This window comes from Salvelinus alpinus, chromosome 19 (assembly GCF_045679555.1).
Source record: "Salvelinus alpinus chromosome 19, SLU_Salpinus.1, whole genome shotgun sequence".
Lineage (NCBI taxonomy): Eukaryota > Metazoa > Chordata > Actinopteri > Salmoniformes > Salmonidae > Salvelinus > Salvelinus alpinus.
This window is the reverse complement of record NC_092104.1, coordinates 31066235-31088841: the sequence shown is the minus strand read 5'-3', so window position 1 is coordinate 31088841 and position 22607 is coordinate 31066235. Positions and strand designations below refer to the sequence as shown.

The window sequence follows — 22607 nt, the reverse complement described above, 5'->3', positions numbered from 1 at the left end:
CAGGGGGTACAGGTACAGAGTCAATGTGCGGGGGCACCGGTTAGTCAAGGTAATTGAGGTAATATGTACATGTAGGTAGAGTTAAAGTGACTATGCACAGATAATAAACAGAGAGTAGCAGCAGCGTAAAAGAGGGGTCTGGGTAGCCCTTTGATTAGCTGTTCAGGAGTCTTATGGCTTGGGGGTAAAAGCTGTAAGAAGCCTTTTGGACCTAGACTCTGGTACCACTTGCCGTGTGGTAGCAGAGGGAACAGTCCATGACTTGGGTGACTGGAGTCTTTGGCAATTTTTAGTGCCTTCCTCTGACACCCCCTGGTATAGAGGTCCTTGATGGCAGGAAGCTTGGCCCCAGTGATGTACTGGGCCGTATGCACTACCCTCTGTAGTGCCTTGCGGTCAGAGGCCGAGCAGTTGCCATACCAGGCAGTGATGCAACCAGTGACAAAGCTCCCAATGGCGCAGCTGTAAAACCTTGAGGATCTGAGGACCCATGCCAAATCTTTTCAGTCTCCTGAGGGGGAATAGGCTTTGTCGTGCCATCTTCACAACTGTGTTAGTGTGTTTGGACCATGACAGTTTGTTGGTGATGTGGACACCAAGGAACTTGAAGCTCTCAACCTGCTCCACTACAGCCCCATTAATGAGAATGGGGAAATGCTTGGCCCTCCTTTTTTTAAATGGAAATTTTGTAGAATGAAACCAGAAACACCTTACCCCTCAACAATTTCAATGACTGTTTTATTGTCACCAGAGTCAAATACAGCAAAATAAACCGAATGTTTACTTACAAGCCCTTAACCTACAATGCAGTTTTAAGAAAAATAAGAGTTAAGAAAATACTTACTAAATAAACTAGTAAAACTTTAAAATACAAAAAAGTTACAAATTAAAATAACAATAATGACGCTATATACAGGGGGTAACAGTACTTAGTCAATGTGCGGGAGTACAAGTTAGGAATATAGCTAGCTTGGATTTTTTATGTTGGTGAGGTAATATGTTGGTGAGTAAAATGCAGCTGTGCTAGCTTTTTCTAGCAAGCTAGCTAATTTCAGATTTTAGGAATATGAAATTGAACATTTATCCTATTTAGAAAATTGATTTCTGTTAAGAGAACATTTATTTCATAATTCTCCAAAATATTTTTTCTGCATTAAAATGGCCCAGGGCAGTGTTCCAGTTTGACAGTAACAGGCTGTCCCAGTTTGACAGTAACTTTAGGCTATTGGCATACTGGGACAGTCTCAAAATGTCAATATTCTAAAAAGGTGAGAGTAGTAAGAAAACCACTTACAGTCATTTTGATTTACAATTACATCCCATTACAAACATGTTGTAATGATGCACTGAATATCCTTTGTTCGTTTTGTATAACCTTAACATTATTTACCTCAGTACCCTATAGAGACACGTGATGACGACACAGTGATGACGTCACACCCACTGAACCCATTTTTTATTTTCGTATACTTCCTGCAAATATTGTATACCAAACAAATTTAAGGAAGTGCACTTTAAAATCCTACATATGATATATCCATGTAATTCTATGTTGTCCAAATGTGTGGCTATTGATGATATCTGCGTTTTCTGTTAAAAAAGAAAGTGAGAATCTGAGTCACTTGTTCCGTGAATGTAAATTTGTGTCAGAATTTGGGGAAAACCTTGCAGAATACTTATTTACCATTATGAACACTACCCATGTTTTTGACATGAATGATATAATATGTTACTACTGCAATGATAACAAGACCATTGAAATTATTGTGATTTTTTTTAATTCTTGTTGCCAAATAGTTTATATATAAACAAACATTTCAGAATTTTATACCAAAATTACACACATTTTTGATTGAATTTAATAATCTTGTTTAGACATTATGCCTCGTGAATAATAACCAGAATAACATCTTCCTGAATCATTATAATGATAATTTTTCAGAGTGAATACAATTGCACTCGAAATGTTATTTTTTTAGTATTTTTATAGATTTAAAAAAAATGTTTTAGTATTTTCTTGTTAATACCTGTGTTTTGTTTTGTTTGACATGTTTGATGTAGCAATGTAAGTTGTTGATTTTTGTGTTATGATTTTTGTATTTTTATATCACATACTTCCTTACTAACATACAGGCATTGATTGGTGGTTGTGTTATTGTACACATTCAACGATATACATTACAAAGCTTAAGTGTCCCTCTTAACCAATACTCACCCTACATTTTGTTTTATGCTATAATCTTTATCAGCAAACGTCACTTTTTGTGAATTGTGGTACGATTGTTTAGTTTAAAAAATGCGCATAAAGTCTTCATAATTGATAAATGTAATGTTAACTGACTGATATTATCTCATAAAACAAAACGTATAAGATATCCTAAGCCTCAGACCTTATTTTCGGCGTTTATGCCAAAACCCTACTTTGCAACCCAACGGATTCTTTCCCAATTCATGTTCCCCATAGGATTGACTGAACGAATCGGAGGTAACACATTTCCGGTTTTTAAGACCGACTATAAGGTTTTCACTAGTTACCACAGTCACAAAGTCAAATTGTCTGTATCGAAAAAATGTATGAAAACAAAAATGTTTTTTGCCTTAATTTAAGGTTAGGCATACGTTTAGCAGTGTGGTTAAGGTTAGGGCTAGGTTTGAAGTCTGATTTTAATCAAATACATTGTAGAAATAAGGGGGGTGTGACTTTGTGGCTGTGGTAATCCACTGAGATACGGTTCAATCTGTGTCTCTGGCATACACCATATTTCAGTGGGGACCAACACATTTACAAAAATCAGGGTGCAGAAACATTTTATGAATCAAATAATTACAGAAACACCCCAAAAATATTTTCCGTATGTAGTCAATGATAATAACTCGATTTAATATGAGGTTTTACGTCAAGGTAGTCGTGAATGAACTCTTCCAAGAACGTAAACAGGAAGTGTTGATACATTGCAAAGTGGCACATTTTCTATCGGCTAAGGAAATACTTGAGTGTTCATGATTTATGAATTTTAACACGAAAAACTGAATGTCATTGAACTAACTGACACTTATTGTACATCTTTCGACCCTTGGACAAGTGGGAATCCTCTCGCTGCTATCATGCTCGCTTTCTGATACGTCGTGCAATCTTATTTTGAAAATTGTCAGTCAGTTAATGAAGCGAATATTGTCAGTTAAAAAGCGAAGATGGCGTTGTCATATTTAGAAATATTCAAGTCAAATATGTGCCATTGTCTTTATTGGCCATAAAACATATTAGAACTTCGTAGCATGAGCTGTGTTTCCTGAATATCGTTTGAATGGGGAAACTGTTTGATTAGAGAGCTTACTACAGTGCTTCTACGACAAGCACTAGTAAGTCAGCTACAATGGTTGACCGTATTTGCTCAATATGGTTTTGGTTTGGCTCGAATCGTCCGGGATTCTTTCTTGGAACAACGTTTCTGTTAACTCTGATGGCGCTGATGTGGCTTGGTGGTATTCCAGCCAGTCTGAGTTTAGGCCCAGGTGGACAGTACCCAGGGTGCCAAGGTAGGTCATCTGCCAGACACACCTAGAGTAAAGCAGGTATGGAATTTGATTTGTTACCCCCGAATAGAAAATACAACGTAACCTTCCCTCTCTCACACACAGATCTATCACTCTATGCCTTTAGTCATGAGGAGCTGCCCTCTCTTCTCTACAACGCAATTCTCCTGCTGTTGCTTGGACCATGCCAGGAGCGACGCTGGGGCACAGTGGCTTTCCTTGCCCTCTCACTCCTCTCCATAGCTCTCCTGCCTCCACTGTATGCCATCCTACTCTTCATCAGTGGGGATGAGGCTAGTCGTGTTTGTGGTTCCTCTGCCACCCAACTGGCTCTGTTTACAGCCCAGTGTCGTCAGGTGACCCAGAGGAAGCTGCTCAGATGTGTACCAGTTTGGTTCCTGCCCTGGCTTCTCTTACTCCTCAATCTGGTGTTGCTTCCAAGCACACCGGGCCTGCTCCACTTCTGTGCCATACTGATAGGACACAACTGTATCCTTCTCTGACAAAAAATACAACAAATTATTGGAAAGTGTTTTTGTCCCCATTGTCTCTGCTATATCTTTTACATTCTGTGATTATGTACCTTACCTTTGTTTAAAGATCGTCCATCCTTTATTGGGGTTTTGCAGAAAATAGAGAATATTGGGATTTTCAACTTCCTCCCTGATTGGGCCTATGTTCCTTACTACTCCAGGTTAAGGCTTCCCACCTATAACACCTCACAGAGGTGAGAACAACTCATAAGTTACAGTAGCTTGTTGAAGTCTGATTTACTACTACCTATCCTGGGAATGGAGTTGGTGGCATGAGTGAGATTAGAGAATTTAATAGTCACATGTACAGGGTTGCAGTGTTGTACAGTGAATGCAGGACAAAGTGAAATAAAACAATGAGACTTTGTTGTTTATTACAGATCTGGGCCATTCCCTCAGGTAGCTCCCTCTAACAGAACCCCCATGGAGGACTTTCCACCCGTGAACCCACAGCCTTGGTTAGCGTCTGTTCCTCATTGGCTGCTGGACGGGTCTGCAGCAGTGTCAGAGGCCCAGTTATTGGAGGAGCAGATGCTGAGGGCGGGGATATTGGCCTCCTTACAGGATGCTCCTGAGGAACCAGGGACCAAAGTTGAGGTGCCAAAGTCGTCAGTGTCCTTTCTGAGGTCAGTCAGGTTTACTCTGACATTTACTAGTATAGAAGAGCACATTTGTGGCAGGCTATACACTGAGTGTACAAAACATTAGGAACACCTTCCTAATATTGAGTTGCTCAACCTTTTGCCCACAGAACAGCTTCAATTTGTCAGGGCATGGACTCTACAAGGTGTTGAAAGCATTACACAGGGATGCTGGCCCATGTTGACTCCAATGCTTCACACAGTTGTGTCAAGTTGGCTGGATGACCATTCTTGACGCACACGGGAAACTGTTGAGCGTGAAAAACCCAGCAGTGTTACAGTTCTTGACACACTCAAACCGGTTTGCCTGTCACCTACTATCATAACTATCATTTTACTATTTTCTACAGAAATAATAGTGAAGACATTAAAACTATGAAATAACTCATATGGAATCATGTAGTAACCAAAAAAGTTAAAAACATATATTTTATATTTAAGATTCTTCAAAGTAGCCACCCTTTGCCTTGATGACAGCTTTGCACACTTGGTATTCTCACAACCAGCTTCACCTGGAATGCTTTTCCAACAGTCTTGAAGGAGTTCCCACATATGCTGGATACTTGTTGGCTGCTTTTCCTTCACTCTGCGGTGCAACTCATCCCAAACCATCTCAATTGGTTTGAGGTCGGGTGATTGTGGAGGCCAGGTCATCTGATGCCGCACTCCATCATTCTCCTTCTTGGTCAAATAGCCCTTACACAGCCTGGAGGTGTGTTTTGGGTCATTGTCCTGTTGAAAAACAAATGATAGTCCCACTAAGCGCAGACCAGATGGGATGCCGTATTGCTGTAGAATGCTGTGGTAGCCATGGTGGTTAAGTGTGCCTTGAATTCTAAATAAATCACAGACAGTGTCACCAGCAAAGCACCATCACACCTCCTCCTCCATGCTTCACAGTAGGAATCACACATGCTGAGATCATCCGTTCACCTACTCTGCGTCACACAAAGACATGGCAGTTGGAACTAAAAATCTCAAATTTGGACTCATCAGACCAAAGGACAGATTTCCACCGGTCTAATGTCCATTGCTCGTGTTTCTTTGCCCAAGCAAGTCTCTTCTTATTATTGGTGTCCTTCAGTAGTGGTTTCTTTGCAGCAATTTGACCATGAAGGCCTGATTCACAGAGTCTCCTCTGAACAGTTGATGTTGAGATGTGTCTGTTACTTGAACTCTGTGAAGCATTAGTTTGGGTTGCAATCTGAGGTGCAGTTAATTGCCGATTTCTGAGGCTGGTAACTCTAATGAACTTATCCTCTGCAGCAGAGGTAACTCTGGGTCTTCCTTTCCTGTGGCGGTCCTCATGAGAGCCAGTTTCATCATAGTGCTTGATGGTTTTTGTGACTGCACTTGAAGAAACGTTCATAGTTCTTGAAATTTTCTGGGTTGACTGACCTTCATGTCTTAAAGTAATGATGGATTGTCGTTTACCTTTGCTTATTTGAACTGTTCTTGCCATAATATGGTCTTGGTCTTTTACCAAATAGGGCTATCTTCTGTATACCACCCCTACCATGTCACAGCACAACTGATTGGCTCAAACGCATTAAGAAGGAAAGAAATTCCACAAATAAATGTTTAACAAGGCACACCTGTAAATTGAGAGAATGCCAAGAGTGTGCAAAGCTGTCAAGGCAAAGGGTGGGTATTTTGAACAATCAAAAATATAAAATATTTGTTTAACACTTCTTTGGTAACTACATGATTCCAGATGTGTTATTTAATAGTTTTGATGGCTTCACTATTATTCTACAATGTAGGAAATAGTAAAAAATAAAGAAAAATCCTTGAATGAGTAGGTGTGTTAACTTTTGACTGGTACGGTATATGTATTTTTTTAACATTATTTTCCCCTCTCAGGCTTCAGCAACTGGAGAAGATGGGGTTTCCTACAGATAAAGCTGTGGTGGCACTGGCTGCAACTAGACAGCTAGATGGCGCCATCTCCCTGCTCATTGATGACAGAGTTGGGGAGGAGGCTGTGATGACATCCAAAGGGAAGATCCCCCTGCCACCAAGAAATACCTGAGGCCTGTCAGATCAGCACATGGTGGCCAACTGGACCTTGGAACAGAAGGTGTGATTTAGCATGATGATATTGGTATTTTCTTGAGTTTTGCTGAGCTGAACTTGTGTTAAAATGTACCCTGTGGGCTAAAAGGAAAAGACATAGTACCCAAATAAATGTAATTATGAAAAAAAAGTAAATTGGCCCGTTAAAAAAGCAAAACAATTATTTATTATAAAAACCATCTAGAATATTATTTTAGCACAATAACACATTAGCAAGCAATATCAAATATGCCCCAAATGGAAAATACATATGATGTTACATACTGTATATCAGCATACAAAACAATAAGCTTCTATTTATATATTTTTAAATAATTCACAACATTTGTATTATAAGATAATGAAACAAATTATCAAAGAAGCATTTTTTTTTTTACTGTGACGGAAATCAGTCTAAGTATAAGAATGTAATAGTGGTACAAAGTTACACAAACATGTATTCAAGTTGCATCAACAGGTCCTGTACTACTGTGTGATGTGTGTGCGTAGGACTGAAGCTGCTGCAGGAGAAAGATACACCTGTCCCATGAGTGGGGGTTCTTAGAGATGTCATTGCTTTAGCTTGTGGGTTTAAAATAAGTGAACTACTGCCAGTTTATGCAGGAGCTGCAGTTTGGGGTTTGAAATAAATGCAGGAATATGATCACATATCAGTTTTGGTAAAGGAGATACTTAGCTATATGGGTATGAGTTTTGTATTCCAGCACTGCTGTTGAGAACAAAAACAGGTAGCACATAACTGCATTTTTTTTGTGCACCAACAAATCTACAATAAAATGTGAATAAAATAATTACAATTCAATCTCTTGTTGGATTTGTTTGATTTAAAAAGGTGGTTATCAGACACCAAGACAAATACTGTGCACTGATAAGCAATGCTTTCCATAACATGGTACTACTAACTGACATCTCAATAGGAAAGGTGTGTCATGTCTTCATCTTGATAGTGCACTACATAGTAAGGAGTAACACAATATTATAGAAACAAAACAAAAGGAATATAAGAGGAAGAGTTTTTTTGTGTACGTGTGCCTTGCAGTCTGTACATGCTCAATATATTTAAATAAGTAAACCTCAGATTGCCAACATTGTTATAGTCCAAACAAATTCTCGGAGCCAGTCTTTTCTTTTACACTTAATTCCTCCTTTAATTTACAGCAATTTATACTATCCTGCAATGACCCTTATAGTCCAGAATTGTTTTCAGATGATTGAGCACCATTTAACATATCAAGCTTTTTAATGTTTGCATGTTTTCCAGAGGCCTATAGGATATTTTCTTGAAATATTTCCTAGCTGTAGCCACAGGGATGGGACACAGGGGGAGCCATGGGTCTACGGGGAGGTGTATGTTGGGGTAAAGGTGGCTGGTACTGGTTCCCAATGGAGGTGGGCAGACTCCGGAACACCAGTGGAGCTTCCCTGAGGTGTCCCCCACCTTTCGTCTGATGGTACAGCCCACAGAGGGTATCAGATAAGGTCTGGATCAGTAGAGTGCCAGAGAGACCTAAGGGAGGGGGTAGTTAAACCCAGCCTGTGATCCTCAGAGATGCAGCAGGGAACAATGCTACTTCCCCTGAACCTTGGTGTCTGAGGACAGAGGAGGGGAGACGAGCCGATAGGGTTCGGCTCCTGCTCGCTTATCCCTGTAGAAACCACCTGGGGACGCAGTCCCGAATTGACCATCTCCAGACCCTAGATCAGGCTCTGTTGAAGAAACAAAGAGTTGGGGCCATGCTACCCTATACATACATATATGAGACATAAATATAAAATAGTTAGTTAATAGAGCACATTATTACATATGATAAAGCATTTAAACTCTGCAAAAAAATAAACGTCCTCTTACTGTCAACCGCGTTTATTTTCAGCAAACTTAACATGTGTAAATATTTGTATGAACATAACAAGATTCAACAACTGAGACATGAACTGAACAAGTTCCACAGATATGTGACTAACAGAAATGGAATAATGTGTCCCTGAACAAAAGGGAGGTCAAAATCAAAAGTCACAGTCAGTATCTGGTGTGGCCACCAGCTGCATTAAGTACTGCAATGCATCTCCTCCTCATGGACTGCACCAGATTTGCCAGTTCTTGCTGTGAGATGTTACCCCACTCTTCCACCAAGGCACCTGCAAGTTCCCGGACATTTCTGGGGGGAATGGCCCTAGCCCTCACCTTTCGATCCAACAGGTCCCAGACGTGCTCAATGGGATTGAGATCCGGGCTCTTCACTGACCATGGCAGAACACTGACATTCCTGTCTTGCAGGAAATCACACACAGAACGAGCAGTATGGCTGGTGGCATTGTCATGCTGGAGGGTCATGTCAGGATGAGCCTGTAGGAAGGGTACCACATGAGGGAGGAGGATGTCTTCCCTGTAATGCACAGAGTTGAGAATGCATGCAAAGACAACAAGCTCAGTCCAATGATGCTGTGACACACTGCCCCAGACCATGACAGACCCTCCACCTCCAAATCGATCCCGCTCCAGAGTACAGGCCTCAGTGTAACGCTCATTCCTTCGACGATAAATGTGAATCCGACCATCACCCCTGGTGAGACAAAACCGCGACTCGTCAGTGAAGAGCACTTTTTGCCACTCCTGTCTGGTCCAGCGATGGTGGGTTTGTGCCCATAGGCGACGTTGTTGCCGGGGATGTCTGGTGAGGACCTGCCTTACAACAGGCCTACCAGCCCTCAGTCCAGCCTCTCTCAGCCTATTGCGGACAGTCTTAGCACTGATGGAGGGATTGTACGTTCCTGGTGTAACTCGGGCAGTTGTTGTTTCCATCCTGTACCTAGGTGTGATGTTCGGATGTACCGATTCTGTGCAGGTGTTGTTACATGTGGTCTGCCACTGCGAGGACGATCAGCTGTCCGTCCTGTCTCCCTGTAGTGCTGTCTTAGGCGTCTTACAGTATGGACATTGCAATTTATTGCCCTGGCCACATCTGCAGTCCTCATGCCTCCTTGCAGCATGCCTAAGGCACATTCACGCAGATGAGCAGGGACCCTGGGCATCTTTCTTTTGGTGTTTTTCCAGTCAGTAGAAAGGCCTCTTTAGTGTCCTAAGTTTTCATAACTGTGACCTTAATTGCCTACCGTCTGTAAGCTGTTAGTGTCTTAACGACCGTTCCAGAGGTGCATGTTCATTAATTGTTTATGGTTCATTGAACAAGCATGGGAAACATTGTTTATACCCTTTACAATGAAGATCTGTGAAGTTATTTGGATTTTTACGAATTATCTTTGAAGGACAGGGTCCTGAAAAAGGGACGTTTCTTTTTTTGCTGAGTTTATATGATGTTGCCATACAGTGCATTTGGAAGTATTGACACCTTGACTTTTTCCACATTTTGTTACATTACAGCCTTATTCTAAAATTGATTAAATACATTTTTTTCCTCAGGCTACGCACGATACCCCATAATGACAAAGCGAAAATAGGTTTGGAAATGTATAAAACATAAAAACATACAGTGGGGCAAAAAAGTATTTAGTCAGCCACCAATTGTGCAAGTTCTCCCACTTAAAAAGATGAGAGAGGCCTGTAATTTTCATCATAGGTACACTTCAACTATGACAGACAAAATGAGGAAAAAAAATCCAGAAAATCACATTGTAGGATGTTTTATGAATTTATTTGCAAATTATGGTGGAAAATAAGTATTTGGTCAATAACAAAAGTTTATCTCAATACTTTGTTATATACCCTTTGTTGGCAATGACAGAGGTCAAACGTTTTCTGTAAGTCTTCACAAGGTTTTCACACACTGTTGCTGGTATTTTGGCCCATTCCTCCATGCAGATCTCCTCTAGAGCAGTGATGTTTTGGGGCTGTTTCTGGGCAACACGGACTTTTAACTCCCTCCAAAGATTTTCTATGGGGTTGAGATTTGGAGACTGGCTAGGCCACTCCAGGACCTTGAAATTCTTCTTACGAAGCCACTCCTTCGTTGCCCGGGCGGTGTGTTTGGGATCATTGTCATGCTGAAAGACCCAGCCACGTTTCATCTTCAATGCCCTTGCTGATGGAAGGAGGTTTTCACTCAAAATCTCACGATACATGGCCCCATTCATTCTTTCCTTTACACGGATCAGTCGTCCTGGTCCCTTTGCAGAAAAACAGCCCCAAAGCATGATGTTTCCACCCCCATGCTTCACAGTAGGTATGGTGTTCTTTGGATGCAACTCAGCATTCTTTGTCCTCCAAACACGACGAGTTGAGTTTTTACCAAAAAGTTATATTTTGGTTTCATCTGACCATATGACATTCTCCCAATCTTCTTCTGGATCATCCAAATGCTCTCTAGCAAACTTCAGATGGGCCTGGACATGTACTGGCTTAAGCAGGGGGACACGTCTGGCACTGCAGGATTTGAGTCCCTGGCGGCGTAGTGTGTTACTGATGGTAGGCTTTGTTACTTTGGTCCCAGCTCTCTGCAGGTCATTCACTAGGTCCCCCCGTGTGGTTCTGGGATTTTTGCTCACCGTTCTTGTGATCATTTTGACCCCACGGGGTGAGATCTTGCGTGGAGCCCCAGATCGAGGGAGATTATCAGTGGTCTTGTATGTCTTCCATTTCCTAATAATTGCTCCCACAGTTGATTTCTTCAAACCAAGCTGCTTACCTATTGCAGATTCAGTCTTCCCAGCCTGGTGCAGGTCTACAATTTTGTTTCTGGTGTCCTTTGACAGCTCTTTGGTCATGGTCATAGTGGAGTTTGGGGTGTGACTGTTTGAGGTTGTGGACAGGTGTCTTCTATACTGATAACAAGTTCAAACAGGTGCCATTAATACAGGTAACGAGTGGAGGACAGAGGAGCCTCTTAAAGAAGAAGTTACAGGTCTATGAGAGCCAGAAAACTTGCTTGTTTGTAGGTGACCAAATACTTATTTTCCACCATAATTTGCAAATAAATTCATTAAAAATCCTACAATGTGATTTTCTGGAATTTTTTTTCTCATTTTGTCTGTCATAGTTGAAGTGTACCTATGATGAAAATTACAGGCCTCTCTCATATTTTTAAGTGGGAGAACTTGCACAATTGGTGGCTGACTAAATACTTTTTTGCCCCACTGTAAATACCTTATTTACATACATTTTGCTATGAAATTGAGCTCAGGTGCATCCTGTTTCCATTGATTATCCTTGATGTTTCTACAACTTGATTGGAGTCCACTTGGTAAATTCAATTGATTGGACATGATTTGGAAAGGGACACACCTGTCTATATAACGTCCCACAGTTGACAGTGCAGGGCAAAAACCAAGCCATGAGGTTGAAGGAATTGTTCGTAGAGCTCTGAGACAGGATTGTGTCGAGTCACAGATCTGGGGAAGGTTACCGAAACATTTCTGCAGCATTGAAGGTCCCCAAGAACACAGTGGCCTCCATCATTCTTAAATGGAATAAGTTTAGAACCACCAAGACTCTTCCTAGAGCTGGCCGCTCGGGCCAAACTGAGCAATTGAGGAGAAGGGCCTTGGTCAGGGAGGTGACCAAGAACCGATGGTCACTCTGACAGAGATCCAGAGTTCCTCTGTGGAGATGGGAGAAACTTCCAGAAGGACAACCCTCTCTGCAGTACTCCACTAATCAGGCCTTTATGGTAGAGTGGCCAGACGGAAGCCACTCCTCAGTAAAAGGGTCATGACAGCCCGCTTGGAGTTTGCCAAAAGGCACCTAAAGACTCTCAGACCATGAGAAACAAGATTCTCTGGTCTGACGAAACCAAGATGGAACTCTGGCCTGAATGCCAAGCGTCATGCCTGGAGGAAACCTGGCACCAACCCGACGCTGAAGCATGGTGGTGGCAGCATCATGCTGTGGGGTTGTTTTTCAGCGGCAGGGACTGGGAGACTAGTCAGGATCAAGGGAAAGATAAACGGAGCAAAGTACAGAGAGATCCTTGATGAAAACCTGCTCCAGAGCACTCAGGACCTCAGACCGGGGCGAAGGTTCACCTTCCAACAGGACAATGACCCTAAGCATGCAGCCAAGACAACACAGGAGTGGCTTCGGGACAAGTCTCTGAATGCCCTTGGGTGGCCCAGCCGGAGCTCAATCGAACATCTTTGGAGAGACCTGAAAATAGCTGTGCAGCGACGCTCCCAATCCAACCTGACAGAGCTTGAAAGGATCTGCTGAGAAGAATGGGAGAAACTCCCCAAATACAGGTATGCCAAGCTTGTAGCATAATACCCAAGACGACTCGAGCAGGTAATCACTGCCAAAGGTGCTTCAACAAAGTACTGAGAAAAGGGTCTGAATACTTATGTAAATGTAATATTTCCGTTTTTTTATTTTTGCAAACATTACTAAAAACCCGTTTTTGCTTTGTCATTATGAGGTATGGGTGTAGATTGATGAGGATTTGTTTTTCAATTTTAGAGTAAAGCTGTAATGTAACAACAGTTAGAAAAAGTCAAGGTGTCTGAATACTTTCAGAATGCACTGTATCCATCATTATGATGTGCCTAACTATGAAAGTGATCTAGACAAGTCTAAATCTTTGAGTTAAATCAGCCATTTAGAGAATTAATAAGATTGTACTAGTAGGTGCCTACTAATGCGAGTCCAGTTACACAAACAACTCTTCAATCAAAACAGACATAAAATATATATTTTTCATATGGTACTTGCATGCCTAATGCAGTAGATAATGTACTAGTGTGACCTGGGGGTGAGGATGGTTACCAGCGTTACCTGGCCAGATGATAGCCTCCAGCAGTGTCACCCTGCGAGCCAGAAGCTCCAGGTCTGCCTGCAAGTCTTGGAACATCTTCAAACTAATGTCCTATCAGAGAACAGTGACAAGGGGACTGGGTGAGGGGTGGGGAGTGGACACACCAGGCCTGGTCCTGGGGCTGTCTGCCTCTGGCCATACCCACTGTCCCACGGCCCAGGAGTGGAGGAGGGTGGGGTGACACCCAGCCTCGTCTGACCCCTGCCTAAAGCTGACCCTGCTGCCTCAGGCCTCCTACTCACCATGAATACCGATCATAGTCTCGAGGATTAAAACCCTCTCAGCTAAGATCTTCAGCGCTTCTCTGATCTGATGTATCCCGTCCCCCTGTGGAGATAGATATAGCCGTCAAGGTAAGGAGCACAAGCCAAACAAATTGTTCGCCAAGGTGCAAGTCATTTTCTCTCTGTCAAACTAATACAGCAGTTAGAAGGTTAAAACCAGTCCACGCACCCACCCCGCACCCTTTACAGATGTAGGATCTTAATTTGTGTAACATGTACGCTACTAATCGGGAAGCAAGTACCTGGAGTGAATTTAATAAATAAACGAACATAGAACAAAACAAGAAACACAAGTAGCGTACAGACATAACACAGGAACAGAATCAATAGCGCCTGGGGAAAGAACCCAAGGGAGTTACAGATATAGGGGAGGTCATCAGGAAGGTGATGGAGTCCAGGTGAGTCTCATGAGGCGCGCGTAACGATGGTGGCAGATATGCGTAATAATGAATAAACTGGCGACAATGAGTGCCAGAGAGGGGGCGCGGTAGTAGACGTGACAGTACCCCCTCCCTGACGTGCGGCACCAGCCGCAGGACGCCGACCAGAGGGACGGTCACGAGGACTAGGTGCAGGAACCTGTAGAGCCGGCTGAGGCATGGGAGCCTGACGAGCCGACCGAGGCTTGAGAACCTGTCGAGCCAGCTGAGGCATCCTGGTAGCTTCGGCAATGGAAGCCTGACGAGCCGGCCGAGGCATGGGAACCTGACGAGCCGGCCGAGGCATGGGAACCTGACGAGCCGGCCGAGGCATGGAAGCCTGACGATTCCGACCGAGAAATGGGAGTCTGACAAGCTGACCGAGGCTTGAGAACCTGACGAGCTAGCTGAGGCATCCCCGGTTGCGTCAGCAGCCGCCCTTGGACCCAACTTCACCAGTAAAAAGAAGGGGAAAAATCCCTGTTGCTTCCTTTGGCGAGCCGTTATTCTCCAACGAGTACGCTAATAATCGGGAAGCAAGTACAGGGAGTGAATTTAATAAATAAACGAACATGGAACAAAACAAGAAACACGAGTAACGTACAGACATAACACAGGAACAGAATCAATAACGCCTGGGGAAAGAACCCAAGGGAGTTATAGATATAGGGGAGGTAATCAGGGAGGTGATGGAGTCCAGGTGAGTCTCATGAGGCGCAGGTGCGCGTAACGATGGTGGCAGGTGTGCGTAATAATGAGTAAACTGATGACAACGAGTGCCAGAGAGGTGGAGCAGGAGTAGACGTGACAATTTGAGACAGTTTGCTACAGCAGGAAAACATTTTCCTGCAGCAACAGGAAATGTGTGAATTATTATGTGAATGAATTTTTTTTGTAGTGATTGATACATTTTCCGTTAGGGCAAATCAAGTCTGACATTTTAAAGTGGAAATTACAAACTTTAGAAGCCTTTTTAAACCTTGAATACACTATAAGTTTGCATTTCCTGCTGTGCAGGAAGATTCTCAGCCACAAAATAGTGATCAAATTAAGATCCTACATCTGTACCTTATCCCTCCCCTGTATCTCTCTGTCTCCCTCATTCTCTGGCCATGCTGCCATACCAGGCCAGCCTTTGCCATGCTGTGCAAAAACAGCATGCACATCACAGGACATTCCCATGTTGTTGACATAACAGAAGTGGAGGAGACGGTCCAGGACCTCATGTTTGACCATGCCATCTGCATTCCTTCTGGACTTGATCAAGATGAGCAGCTATTCAGCCAGACAAGTTTCTGTTGCATTTCAGAGTGATTTTCTAAAACGGTTGAAAATAACCTTCTGAAGTCTCAGTATACTGTATCTACATAACGGTTATTAGAGCTGAGTTCACAATAGCTGCCCATCCATCACTCACTGTATTAAAATATGCTCACCAAATAAAGCCAGTAAACCTTTACTATTTTTATTGAGTCTGTTTAAAATGAGAAACAGATCAATATCTACTTGTCAAGAAAGGCCCACTGGCTTTATGAGTCAACCCCTAATAAATAAATATGAAACATTGAAAAAAAGAAACAGAAAGAAAACAGACAAAGCAATCATGTCAGTGACAGTTGATAAAGAATGCATGCACAATATGACGTTAGTATGGATGCCTGAGTATTTTTCTCTTGGGTCAAGAAATAAACTGATTAACGAGCAAAGGACAAAGCTCTACGGAACAAAAGGCAAGATTTCATTAAGCTATATCAATAAATCATATCAAAGACTAATGTCCAGTGTGTTTGTGTTTGTCCAGTTTGTACGATTCCATAATAACAAGATCCTCTGGGTCATGGTTGATTGATGAGGAGCAGATGAGAGCTGAAGGGATAACGGGGCTATTATGAGACCATTGAGGAGATAAGAAATATATTTTTGGTTTGAGATAGAATTTAGAGTGACCTTGCCTGGTTCCTGTGTTATTGATGAATTGTTACACTAAGTTAAAGAGTTTACATATGAGTTTGGCAAGCAAGAGTTAAATGGCAAACAGTGCAGTAACTAAGGATGGGACCATGCAGCCATGCATTGTGGGACACTGGAGGATAGCTGTATCCACTCACATCTCCAACCCCAGTCCACCCAGCACTAACCCACCACCACTGTTCCCACAATAACTCTACATGGAGTGATTTGGCATATACATTCCACACATACCAACGTTCATTTATACTATGTATAAACAGTATGTGCTGTACACAAGTTGACTTGACATATGAACATGTCATCCTTGGCATCATTTATATCATTGGTAGAAGTGTTTGTAAAAGCATGGCATGACCAGATAATGATCCTCAATACAATGCTGTATTACATGCCACTCAACAGATTCTTATAGATTCTATTTTCTTTCCCTCAATCAGCAAATTACTTAGTATGCGTGATGTAGGAACAGCAGGTGTGTGTGTGTGTGTGTGTGTATATGCCAACATCAGATGCTCAGAATATGACTGTGAAAGGTAACCATGGAGACAGTAGCTTGCAGAGGGAGTCAGGCAGCTTTAGGGTCAGACAGGAGTAGGACAGTGTTTTCAACAAGGGGCAGCACCCCACAGCACACCCGAGGACCAAAAAACCACAATAATCACAGCATCATAACAAAGCCCACACAAACAACAAAAACCACAATCCCACATGCCGCAAACTGACATACTATGGGTAATTGAGTACTTTTTAAAACAAGTGCAGGACGATTTGCAGAACAACACTAATAACAATATAGATAAATGGAAAGTAAACTTTATAAAAAAGTAAAATCACAAACATAAATATGTAAATGTGATGATTGGACATGGATCATAAAAATGACCAAGCGGTGACTTGGTTCATAAATCCCTTACATTTAGATTGTTCTTGTAAAATGAGATAGAGGCAAAGGAAAATAAGTGATTAGACAGACACAGAATAATTGTCTACACAGCATACAGTGGGGAAATGGACTACTTCTCAATGTGTTTTTCTCAATTGCTGGCATCCTCTTTCCTCGCATCCTTATCAAACCCCATTGGAGGAGAAGACCCAAGGTTCCTCCCCTCAGACATTCTCCTCCTATGAGTTTTGAGAAGGACGCAAGGATAGAAGACACAAGGAATCAAGGAAAGACATTGGGAAAGGGCCACTATTTCCCCTCCTGGCTCCTGGTCCTATACAGCCCAGTGAGAGTCAGTGAGGCACAGGGTGAGCTACGGCCCCATCTCTGGTGGTCTTACCGGCAGGCCTTTCTGTCCTGGCTCTCCCTTGGCTCCTGCTACTCCCTGTATAGAAACATTGAGTCAAGAGTAATGGCACACTAGTGATAACTAGTTATCACTGGCATGAAAGTACTGACTATGAGGGGTTGGGTTAAATGCGGAAGACACATTTCAGTTGAATGCATTCAGTTGTACAACTGACTAGGTATCTCCCTTTTCCTTTCTTTTGATGAAAAAGCAGCAGTAAAACCCATTCTCCGAGTTTGTGAGATCACTGGTTTGTATAGTTGACCATGGTGTAATCAGGTGCGACATGTTGGTTTTTGCCACACTCATTAGGGCCACAGCTAGACAGGAAGTAGGTGGCTTACCGGCTCTCCTCTGAAACCTCTCTCTCCTGGATAACCCAGAGGACCCTAGGAAGCCAGAGGCAAGTTAGAAGGAGTTTTGTCTCTCTATTTAGGTGATGGAAAGAATGGGGAGGAAACATTAGGTGTGGTTGGGCCCTGGCCTGTGCATGGTACTCACTCTCTCCCCACGTTCTCCTTTCGGCCCCACCGGGCCGTGTAACCCGGGGGCACCCGACTTCCCCTGTAGAGAGACAGGAGAAAAGGTTTAAACAGACACATACACATTTGTTAAAGTGTACAGTAAGTGGATCTAATCTCACTCATATGATTATTATTTCCATTGCACCATTACACACTGCCCACTATAGTCCTAAGGCAAAATCTTACGTTCTGTCCTGCTGGGCCAGGGGGTCCCACGGGGCCTTTGGGGCCTGGAGGACCTGTATGATGGGATACATAAGGACTGTGAGCATCAACGTAATAGGCAGCCTTTAGGTCAGGTTGCCTTTATAGGCCAAGATAGGTTCTTCTCAGACACACAAGGCAAATTGAGAATGAAAAGAGAGACAAAATAAAGGAGGAAAAAATGATGAATTATGGATGAACGATAGGAAAGGGTTTCATGTTACATGTGTGTTGAGGAACAGATGCAGGGTTAAGACAATCAGATTATGCAAAGGTATTTGGACTATGACATAAACCACTATAAAAAAAGTAAGAAAATATCCAGAAATCTCAGATGAATACTAACAACTGTGTCCACATTAAGTCTTTCTATTCCTACCCCCACCATAGGTGTGTATAGAATTACTGGCCTTGGCAAACCATTACAAATATGGACATGCTTGTTATAATGTTATAATGAAATCTTCCTTGTTTGGTCATGATAGAAGTGATGCTGGATAAGTCTTATCCAAAATCCGATCAATCATAGGAGCTGGCCCAAGCTCACTCCTCTCACAGTCCACTTTAAAAATGAGAATGGAAAAGGCTCATGTTGACACATGATTTGATGGAACACTGTTGATGCAAACTGAGGCAAGAGGGACAGGCAAACAACAAATCAATCCAACATTTGAGAGACTGGGAGCAAATCCAACTTCCTCTAAAGAGGAAGTCAGGCATCTCCAGATGAGAGTTGAGGACAGGGGAGTTGTGTTTCAGTGAATCTGACAGAGAATGGAGACTTTTGAGTATTAACCCAAATTAATACTCAATTTAATCACTACACTTACAGTATAATGAAAGCAATATGTTACTGGCTAGTGGCTAGCGACCAGGAGAGAAAAACAGACATACTGACCAGCAGGTCCAGCAGGGCCTTGTGGGTCTTGGACAGGCATCCCTCGTGGGTCAGGGAAGGTGTTGGAGAGGAGCAGCTCCTTGCCCTGACCTGGAATACAGAGGATTGAGTGGTTAATAAAAAGGACAAAAGAAGGCTGAACCACATACCTGAAAGTACCTACAGGGGGCGATGTTCTCGCACAAATGTTCAGGCTTCTTTCAGCACCATAAAGTATCAAACCTTTACACTGTCCATCTTTCATAAAGGTAAATGTAATATATATATATATATATATGGCTGAAAATCATAATTATCACATTGTTTGCACTCATTTGTATGTGTACTTAATGTCCTACAGGTACACATGGTACAGCATTTATTAAGAAAGACTTGTGTCACCTCCATTGACATTGTGCTGACAGAGCACTTCTGAGCTGACCTATATCTATCTGTAGGGAAAGAGAGAGGGAGAGGGGTAGGAAATGTCCAGTGATAGGTGGAAGTGTGTGGTTTTAAAGGGTTGTCTCAGGCTGACAGGTAGCACTGTGCTGATGGAGTACCACAGAGGGGGAGAGCAGTGAGGGGAAGGCCTATCAACGAGACACATCCTCCAGTTGCCAGACTGACTCTGATCCCGGTTCCCGCCCCACATAACCCTGCTAACAATAGCCCAGGAAAAGAGGTGTCCGTCTGTCTGTCTGCCTGCCTACCTGTCTGCTTGTCTGTCCACCTGCCTGTCTGTCTCTATTAAAACATTATTTTATCTTCATCTCCAGCTCCTGTACTTCAACACCCTCTCTGATAGTGAGTCTCTGTCCATGTACTTTCCAACCCCACAGTGTTCTACAATGTAATGCATATGATCTTCTAAGATGGCTGGGTTCCTACATCCCCTTATCCTCGTCCTCTCTACCTGTGACCCTGTCCCACCTTAAAGTTGGAGGGTTCAGTCCGATTCTGCTGCAGGAGATTCCAGCCTCCAGATCCAGACGGGACAGCCAATAAGCCAGGGATTTCCAAAGGAAGGCCAGCACAGAACCCCTGCATCTGCTGCTTTCACTTTGATGTGAAATAAACAGTTCACAGTCTCAGAATTCTCAATGCCAACCTTAATTTATCCACAGCTAGAATTCTTCTGTCAACCTACACATCTGTGCACCGTTCAACATATTTCCTCCTCTCAGTCCTCATCCCTTCTCACTGCCTGGGCTCCACTGTTCAACACATTTCCTCCTCTCAGTCCTCATCCCTTCTCACTGCCTGGGATCTACTGTTCAACACATTTCCTCCTCTCAGTCCTCATCCCTTCTCACTGCCTGGGCTCCACTGTTCAACACATTTCCTCCTCTCAGTCCTCATCCCTTCTCACTGCCTGGGCTCCACTGTTCAACACATTTCCTCGTCTCAGTCCTAATCCCTTCTCACTGCTTGGGATCTACTGTTCAACATATTTCCTCGTCTCAGTCCTCATTCCTTCTCACTGCCTGGGCTCCAACCCTTAAGTGAGGCTTTATGAACCCCCCTCAGCTGGTTCAACTCCATATCTGGAAGTGGTTGAGTGACATCAGCGGCGGACAGGTCCTTATCCCAGCATGTGACGTTTGGGTCAAGCCATTGCCACTCTCTTTCTCTCCCCAGACTCAGACCCTCTCAACCACTCAATCACCTTCCTCTCGGGCCTTTGGCAGATACACATGACAGGTGAAAGGGAGAGGGAGCGTCCGTTAAAACACATTGCATACATTTGTCTCTTTCCCAATATCCTTACTTTTATTCCCTTTGCCATTCTCTCTGTTTCTCCGTCAGTTTCTCTCTCTCTCTCTCTCTCTCTCTCTCTCTCTCTCTCTCTCTCTCTCTCTCTCTCTCTCTCTCTCTCTCTCTCTCTCTCTCTCTCTCTCTCTCTCTCTCTCTCCCTCTCTTCTAACTCAAATAGATGTTCATCATGACTCTATGTAATGTAATAGACATTGGGAACATGTTGATTTTCAGTGGAAACTCAGAACTAGGAAATCTGATTTGAGTGAGTTCAAGACAACTGGGAACGATCTCCTACTGGGAAAATACGTTTTGAACGGTCATCCAACTCGGAATTCCAAGTCAGGAACTTGGGCTTCTTTCTAGAGCTCCGACCTGAAGATCTCTGACGTCATCATGATTGGACCTTTTTCAGAGTTCCCAGTTGTCTTGAAAATATAATAAATCCAGAGAATGACTTTGATGACAAAGTTTGATGACAAAATTTGCCCACGAAGAACCACCACCCCACCTTCCTGTTCAAGTGAGCACAGCACAACAAGGTGAGTTCAAAAATGTATTGTATGCTGTTGCATAAATGATGTAACATGCCAGGGAGACATGTATACTGTAGCTAAGAAAGTAATAATAAGTGTATGTTGTGTAATAAGCTGTTAGTAGCCCATGCATGAAAAAAAGTAAATAATAGTTTGCCCCACCAAGATTTACATGCCAAAATCGCCACTGCCCATGACATCATATTTATAAACAAATTCTTTGGGTGTTCCATAACACAACTGTTAATCTGATTCATTGAGTGTGTGTGGTGATGGATATGTCTGTAGGGTATAGTGGTGCTTCTCTTACCCCGGTCTGGCTCTGGGATGCGGGCGCTGGCTGGGGCCGGGGGTCCAGGGGGTCCAGGAGGTCCAAGAAGCCCAGGTAGACCCCTCTCTCCTGGGAGACCTGATGGACCTTTGGGTCCTGGGGGAGGGGAGATACACCACACTGTTTCACTGAGGGACAGCATTGGCATGACAACAATGGAAAGGGTAGGAAAAAACTTAATGACAAAAGCAAGAATCAGCATTGGGACAGCATTCAAATCAAATCAAGCTTCAGGATAAAAAACTAAGAATACCAATAAAAACTGAAGCAAAGCTAAAAAGGTGTGTTTTAAGATGTCTTTTGAATACGTCCACAGTTTCGGCCCCCTCAGGTTCTCTGGCAGGCTATTCCAGAGGTTGTGGCATAATATCTACAGTGTCACGACTTCCGCCAAAGTCGGTACCTCTCCTTGTTCGGGCGGCGTTCGGCAGTCTACGTCACCGGCCTTCTAGCCATCGCCGATCCACTTTTCATTTTCCATTTGTTTTGTCTTTGTCTTACACACCTGATTTCAATTTTCCAATTACTTGTTCATTATTTAACCCTCTGTTCCCCCATGTTTGTTTGTGAGTAATTGTTTATTGTATTGCGGTCCGTATTTGTGGCCTTGTATTTATACAACGTGTATTGTGATATTATTGAGTAAAATTGCTTTCATTACTCTTACCTGCTGGCCTGCGCCTGACTCATCTCACCAGCTACACACAGACGCTTTACATACAGGCTGTCTCTCCATGCCTCTTGGTCCTAGGCTTTGGGATAGTTAAAGGGCCAGTGCCAGATGACCTGAGGACCCACTGGGTACATAACTTAAAAGCATGTCTGACATGTATTGGGGTGCACAATCGTGGATTGATTTAAAAACCAAT

At 43.0% G+C, this 22607-nt stretch overlaps 2 protein-coding genes across 5 annotated transcripts in view; one reads left to right on the top strand and one right to left on the bottom strand.

The window, feature by feature from the left end:
- Window positions 1–2717: 2717 nt before the first annotated feature.
- On the top strand, window positions 2718–7586 carry rhbdd3 (rhomboid domain containing 3). 2 transcript variants are annotated; one of them, XR_011669041.1, is made up of 6 exons: window positions 2718–3537; window positions 3640–4023; window positions 4135–4261; window positions 4448–4693; window positions 4819–5009; window positions 6572–7586. XR_011669041.1 is itself a non-coding variant. In XM_071352971.1 (5 exons), the coding sequence occupies exons 1-5, from the start codon at window positions 3375–3377 to the stop codon at window positions 6738–6740; spliced, it is 1089 nt and encodes a 362-aa protein (XP_071209072.1). In that variant the 5' UTR covers window positions 2718–3374; the 3' UTR covers window positions 6741–7586. The 2 variants fall into 2 exon arrangements, 1 of the variants encoding a protein (XP_071209072.1); XM_071352971.1 differs by lacking the exon at window positions 4819–5009.
- Window positions 6928–22607, bottom strand: part of LOC139545327 (EMI domain-containing protein 1-like) — a 101553-nt gene continuing 85873 nt past the window's right edge. For 2 of the 3 annotated variants that reach the window (XM_071352969.1, XM_071352968.1), the window contains 8 exons: window positions 21718–21834; window positions 19135–19224; window positions 18219–18271; window positions 18010–18072; window positions 17853–17897; window positions 17500–17544; window positions 13503–13593; window positions 6928–8491 (listed from right to left, as the gene is read on the bottom strand). In XM_071352969.1, coding sequence (XP_071209070.1) covers window positions 8352–8491; window positions 13503–13593; window positions 17500–17544; window positions 17853–17897; window positions 18010–18072; window positions 18219–18271; window positions 19135–19224; window positions 21718–21834 — 644 coding nt within the window. In that variant the 3' untranslated portion in view covers window positions 6928–8351. Of the gene's footprint in view, window positions 8492–13502; window positions 13594–13784; window positions 13870–17499; window positions 17545–17852; window positions 17898–18009; window positions 18073–18218; window positions 18272–19134; window positions 19225–21717; window positions 21835–22607 lie in introns of all 3 variants that reach the window. The other variant, XM_071352970.1, reaches the window with a different exon arrangement.

Excerpts from the sequence above, each read along its gene's own strand:
- rhbdd3 (XM_071352971.1), top strand. The coding sequence starts at position 3,375 with ATGGTTGACCGTATTTGCTCAATATGGTTTTGGTTTGGCTCGAATCGT. Across the intron at positions 4,262-4,447 it reads ACCTATAACACCTCACAGAG|ATCTGGGCCATTCCCTCAGG; the intron begins GTGAGAACAACT and ends TGTTTATTACAG. Across the intron at positions 4,694-6,571 it reads TCGTCAGTGTCCTTTCTGAG|GCTTCAGCAACTGGAGAAGA; the intron begins GTCAGTCAGGTT and ends TTCCCCTCTCAG.